At 41.3% G+C, this 6,638-nt stretch overlaps 1 protein-coding gene across 1 annotated transcript; it reads left to right on the top strand.

Annotated features, from left to right (window-relative positions):
- The first annotated feature begins 2,303 nt into the window (after nucleotides 1-2,303).
- SOD3 (superoxide dismutase 3) lies at nucleotides 2,304-3,871 on the top strand. Its single transcript, XM_048848705.1, has 2 exons — nucleotides 2,304-2,453; nucleotides 2,927-3,871. The coding sequence occupies exon 2, from the start codon at nucleotides 2,943-2,945 to the stop codon at nucleotides 3,678-3,680; it is 738 nt and encodes a 245-aa protein (XP_048704662.1). The 5' UTR covers nucleotides 2,304-2,453; nucleotides 2,927-2,942; the 3' UTR covers nucleotides 3,681-3,871.
- The last annotated feature ends 2,767 nt before the right edge of the window (nucleotides 3,872-6,638 follow it).

The raw sequence follows: 6,638 nt of genomic DNA, 5'->3' as shown, positions 1-6,638 counted from the left end.
CTTGAGGTCGACACCCCAGAGTGACCAGGAGGAGGTGCCAGACAAGCAGTGAGTGGCGCACCCCATCACAATGGGATGCTCAGTAACTTTATATATCTAAGTATCAGAGGGGTAGCCGTGTTTGCTGCTTTTACAGATCCAGACTAAGAGTCCTGTGGCACCTTATAGACTAACAGACATATTGGAGCATAAGTTTTCTGCATGTACATGCATCCGATGAAGTGGGTATTCACCCACGAAAGCTTATCCTCCAATATATCTGTTAGTCTATAAGGTGCCACAAAACTCTTTGCCGCTTTTATATATATCTAAGAAGTTGAAAATGCCCATTTTACAACATTACAACTGACCTCCCTCAACCTTTTGGATTTTTTGTCTTAAACAACTTGACTTTTCAGTGGAGCATTTCATCTCTTCAAAACATCTTAGAAACTATCTTCAGTTAGTTTCACTCCATCACTGTGCTGTAATTATATATTAATTCTTTGTTACAGATAGGAAACCATTGGATTAAGTGACTTGGACAAGGCTACTGAAGGAGGACGTGTCAGAACTAGGATCACAACTCAGGTATTCCTGTCTCAGTCCTGAGCTTGGACTGTGCCTACCTAAGATTATGAACCAATCATAACTTCCACCTAAGGCCACTGTGTAGCTCCCATCCCTGTATTACCCACGTACCTCACAACCTTTAATGTATTTATCCTCTCATCACTCCTGTGAGGCAGACAAGTTTTATTTTCCCCCAGTTCACAGATGGGAAACGAAGGCACAGGGAAATGAAATGACTTGCCCACAGTCATGCAGGGAGACTGTGGAAGAACAAAGATTTGAACCCAGACCTCGTAGCCCTAACTGATGGACCATCCCTCCTCTCTGATCTCCTTCCCCAGACAAAAATCAGCTCTCCAGTAAGCAGGTATGACTGTAAACTGCATCTAGAGTATGTTCCATGAGAATTAACTAACAGTGCTAACAATTCCAGAAGCTGGCAGTGCCATGCACACTCCAATTACCACCACTACTGAACTGGTAGGAGCTTTTTCCTCAACAATTTTCTAGCGTAGAGAAGGCAGAAGAGTTTTCCTTGCGTATCAGGAGCCACTCTATCTCTGCAGCAATTCCAGTTAGTTAGGCTCAGAGACTGGGATTCCTAATCCAAACCAACTCTCCTGTATGGCACTTCAAAATGCTACCAGTAACGCTACAGTCCTGCCAACAGCGGCACATTTCTTAATTCAAAAGCCAACTAAATGTGTGTGCATTATAGATTGATCTAGGCTCTTCAGTCAGCTTCTGGGCAACAATCGCACTCCGTGCTTACGTCTGACACCCCACTGCTGCAGAAATACTTACCCAAAACACACACTGTGGAAAGAATTAACCACTTCCACAATAACCCACTGCAACAGAACAAACAGCCTGGCAAGAATGGGTTTGCAGGGAGGGGATCCTCTTTGATAATTTTTATAGAGACGCAAAGTTGTTCTTAAAAGTTTTTCATAAGGCTTTAGAGCAGGGGTTCTCAACTCCCTCCACTCCCCCATGCTATAACAATTCCATGGCCCAACTGTGCCACAACAACTGTTTTTATACATACTCAGTAGATTAAAAGCCAGGGCCGGCATCAGGGGGTAGCAAGCAGGGCAATTGCTCAGGGCCGCACACGACAGGAGGTCCCCATGAAGCTAAGTTTCTCAGGCTTCAGCTTTCAGCTCCAGTCAGTGGGGCTCGGGCTTCAGTTTTCTGCCCTGGGCCCCAGCAAGTCTAACACGGGCCCTGCTCTCTGGTTTGTTTTGGCAGACCCCCCGGCAACCTGCTCTCGTCCTCCCACCCCCAGCCCGCCGGACCCCTGGTTGAGAACCGCTGCTTTAGAGCTCTTATTGTGCCTTTCAGATTCTGTAATCCCAGCAGCTCCATATGTGCTCATGTAAATCATGTCCTGATATTAAAGCAGCTGCTATCATTATTTCTAATGAAATAAACTGCAGCACCTAGCAAAATCTGTGAAACGATAGATTTAAGTGGAAGAACTGTCTAAACAAAGATGACTGTACCCTGATAAAATTCTCCTTCCCTCTGCCACTCATATGCCTTAAACACACAAATGAAATCATGAAAGGGAAGATGAATTTAAAAGCTTGGTAATCATTTGGGGGGGCGGGAGGGGGAGTCAGGGAGGTCTCAGAGCCAGTTTGCTGTATGGACTCAGGAAAAGGAGACAAACTGTTTATCCTTTCTAAAAAGTTCCTAGTTAAACTTTTTCCTCCTCTCTTCCCAGAGTTCTATTGGCCACTCCCATGAGTAGTGTTACCCAACTTTTACATAAACAGGCAGCTCTCATAAGTCTCAGCTGCAGAGAGGTCTGAAATTTGGGCTGATCACTGCTCCAAGTTCACAAAAGCAGAAACTGCAACCCACTGTGAAGAGCTTTTGGAAAAATCTTTGAAAAGGTAGGCAACATCAGGATTGTTTTTCATAATCAGTTGGCTGCAAATGTGTAGCCCACAATAAAGTCTCCTGGCAGATTTTCCTAGAGGGGTTTGATTTAGGGAAAAAATTCTTAATACTAATTCAAAAATTGAATAAAGTTTTAGATTTGATTTCTGCAAGAAGGAAGATATTGCAGACCTGCTCTGCGCTCTAGATTGCTGATATTTTTACATTCATAGTTGGTAGTTTATGTAGGTTTAAAAACTGCATGTGAAGAGAGCGTTCTAGGTTAGTCAGGTGATTAATCATTGTAGAGAGATTTAGAAATAAGCAGAGTGTGTCGTGACCACACAGTTCAGCTGTTTTGCTTGGTAATATTAAAAGCTAATGATGTGCCTGTCCCTTTCGCCATAATGGGTTACTCTTCCTTCCACACAATAAAAAATCATGGCACTTTTTCCCTTGCCTCTTTGTAGCCTTTTGTATTTTGCAGGTTGGGAATTGCAGACATGTTTCTGTTCCTTTACCTGGCCATCAGCCAGGGCCTCTCTGCATCTGGTGTTGTGAGGGGAGAAGGTGAGGTTGATTCCAATGGAGACAGCCCACTTCAAGACATACAGAAAAAAGTGAATGACCTGTGGCAGAATTTACTCTACCCACAGTTCATCAATGAGGAGACTGACCGGGCAGGTTATGCCACCTGTGAAGTGAAGCCCAGCTCCAACCTAGATGCTGACAAGCCACAGGTGACAGGCCAAGTCTTGTTCAGACAGTCCTACCCAAATGGAAAACTAGAGGCTCTCTTTGACTTGAATGGGTTTCCATCAGGAAGCAATCAGTCTGGCAGAGCTATTCACATCCATAAGCTCGGAGACCTCAGCAACAGCTGTGACTCTGCTGGGGGGCACTATAACCCTTTCAACGTGAACCACCCTCGCCATCCAGGGGATTTTGGCAACTTCTACTCTAAAGAAGGCAAAATTAGAAAATACAAGTCAAATCTGCTCGCCACTCTGTTTGGCCCCTACTCCATCATGGGGAGATCCATTGTGATCCATGAACAGGAAGATGACATGGGCAAGGGTAACAATAAAGCCAGTTTGGAGAATGGGAATGCTGGCAAACGTCTAGCTTGCTGTGTCATTGGGATATGCAACAAGAACTTATGGGAGAAAAAGCTTCCTGACATTACAGACAGGAGGAAGAAGAGGATCACAAATGAGCACAAAACAACCAGGCCTAACTAAAGGCCACCATACCATCCATTGCCTAGGCAGCACAGAATAGATATAGTCCATGTAGTTGATCAATGAGAGACATGCGAAAGGTTTCCGGTTTCCATTGGATCTCTGTCCTACTGCTCTCTGAGAAATGCATATTACTCTTTAGAGGTTTTTCCCTTCTGTAAGCAGATTAATAAAAAACAGCATCAACTCAACTTTGCAATGTAATTTTTTTTTAAACTTTAAACTCCCATTTATTCAGCTCAAAAGTTTAGTGCAACATGGTAAGACTAGCAAAATATTTAGTTTATGAAATCTGGAAAGAGCTTGTCCATTCTAACGGATCTCTTGAGCGATCACAAGCTGAGGTACAAAGAAAAAGACAAATTAATGAAAAACTGCTTTTGGCTAAGATGCTCTGCAGTATTTTTCTACATATCTGAAAAGTATAAAGATTTCTATAACTTCAACAGCTTTGTGTGGTATCCTAGTAAAGCTAGATAATAGCCTTCTCCTCAGATTCAGGAAGAGTATAGACATTATTTCTATTTTTAACTTCTGATCCATTATACTATTCTACTTATATTTGCTGGTTTTATTCTCCAACATGTGTAATCTTAACTGGTTTGAGTTATCCATTCGCCTGTACCCGAATCACATTGTTTACATTTGAAAGTAGACTTACAAGAACTGTTCTGGCTTTTTTTTTTTTTAAATAAGTAGCTTGGAAATGTTTGGAGAGCTTACTACTAGATAACACAGCTGGTAAAATTGTGTAATGCTGTTAACACAATGTAGATACATTAATTTAAAAAATATATATAATATTTTGAAGGCAAGGGTACATAGTGTGATCTTCCATACCCACACAAATATAGCAAATTAGTCTGTTCAGATTGCAAGGAATAAGTGACAGTAGAAGAGACTTTCAATTTAGATTTTTTTTATACAAACTGAAGAAAGTTATTGAATAAAATTTTACATTCCTTGTTTTATAAAAAGAAAGTATGACCACAATTTAATACATGACCCACTGATAAAACACTAAGGCATAATTAACGTCCCTCCCATATTAATAAGGGAGAAGATAAAGGACAAAACAAATCTGGAAATTTGTCTTTATTCCAGGAGCCAAAATATATATACTTATATATAGTTGTCATGTTACATGGTGACTGTAGATTGCAACAAAGGAAAGGCTTGCAAATAAATAAAAGGTATATCTTTCTTTAAATAAAACAGCAACTGGTAAAAAAAATCCCAATCTTTTAAAAATTAATCTCAGTTAAGATTCTAAAATACATTCTTGGGCTCATGTGGATGAAAGAAATTCTAATTTCTTTATTATACAAGTTGCCCTATGCATAAAAATAGTCTCACTTAGAAAGGAAGCAGTGCTTTAAAAGATCATCCTTAATCTGTCATTTTCACAAATTTACGTTTTAAAGATTCAGTGAACACCTTTTCTGTAATAGGTTTAATTTAAAGGGTCTGGGTCTTTTTTCCCCCTCTTTTCTCCCAGTTAAAACATGTATTTGCTGCTGGGCTCCAGCACAAGTTCACTGTCTTTCAAAAGGGTATAGAATAAGGGAAGTCATCTGGTCTGATTATGAAACAGCATGCTTAAAAATCAGTTTTTGAAATGTTGGATTTGAAGCTGCCACTCTGTCTCCCGCCCTCCCCCATCAGTGAGGAGGGTGGTTTATGGTTGGGTGTACCTGTCAGAGCATGGTTTAAAGTCCTACGGAGACAGCATGTAGGTCTCAACAGAGAAGGCCCGATTCTTCTCCTGGCTGGTGTAAATCAGAAGTAATTCCAGTAAAGACAACAGTTATACTAGTGTAACAGCAGCACCAGTAAAAGGAAAATAACCCTCCCTTCCCCCCCAACATTCAGCGTCAACTGTAATTTTATTGCAGCAAACAAATCTTACTTTAAGAGTGATTTGGTGCTGTATTGAAGCTTCATGTCTCAGTCTGTAAAGGCTCAAGTCCCAAGGATGAAGGCTGAAAACACAGCTGGGAGGATGCACAGTCCCCTGTGTGGAAAAGGGCACAAAATGCATTGCACCGGACTCCCTGTAGACAGGGAAATTATGTGGTACTGAAGTGAGGTCTGCAGGGAGCCTCCTAGCCAGAGTCTGTGCCAGCAAGTGGTTGCAAGGGTACAGAAGAGGAATTTAGGTGGGGAGGAATGGGGAGAGATTAATCCATAGAAGGATCTAATTTACTGGAGGTTTTTCAAAGAGCAGCCTGCCAGCCATATCAGAACAAAAACAACAGTTTTGTGTGTTAAAGATGCCTGTCAGCCTGAGTCTGCTCTGACTTGCGCCAGGTTTACACCATTACCATAATGATTTCAGTGGGATTACTCCTATTTTAATGACTGATCCAAAGCCTACAGTAGTCAAGGGAAAGACTCCCATTGACTTCAATGAGCTTTGCCTCAGGCCTCTACGCCAACGTATGGGAGAGGAGAATCAAGCATGCACATACCTTCAACATTTCAGAGTTAAGCTGTATAAACAAACACTGACATTTAGGGATTAAAAAAAGAAAAATCAAAGCCAGCCTCAATTCTGGCTGCATTTTTATTAAAACTTCTCTAGCATTTAACTTCAGACTGCCTCAGGCTGTGATGAAAGGTGGAAAGGAATACACTCCTTGGAACAAACATTACGGGGAGGGTTATATTTTAAACATTACAAAACCCTGTAAAAATCTCTTCAATTATTTCAGTGCATGTCTATTTTTCTTCATGCTTGCCAGTGGTGTCATATAAATAACTGAGTCAATAATGTAATCAGTTATTTTACCTTTAATAGCAACAGCCCCTCTTGGTCTTTGGGTTTTGAGGAACATAAATATAACTGGGGCCAGGGAAGAAAGCTTAAACTTTTCAGTGTAGCATGTTCCCAAGGCATCTGAATTTGGAACAAACTGGTTCAAAGGGGGCTGTTGATACCAGTGTGATGCAATGCCA

The sequence above is a fragment of the Caretta caretta genome, chromosome 4, assembly GCF_965140235.1.
Source record: "Caretta caretta isolate rCarCar2 chromosome 4, rCarCar1.hap1, whole genome shotgun sequence".
Classification (NCBI taxonomy): domain Eukaryota; kingdom Metazoa; phylum Chordata; order Testudines; family Cheloniidae; genus Caretta; species Caretta caretta.
Note: the sequence above shows the minus strand (reverse complement) of the source record. Positions and strands in the feature narration are given on the sequence as shown.

Bases quoted from the DNA above. Each gene is read 5' to 3' on its own strand.
- SOD3 (XM_048848705.1), top strand. From the start codon at position 2,943: ATGTTTCTGTTCCTTTACCTGGCCATCAGCCAGGGCCTCTCTGCATCT.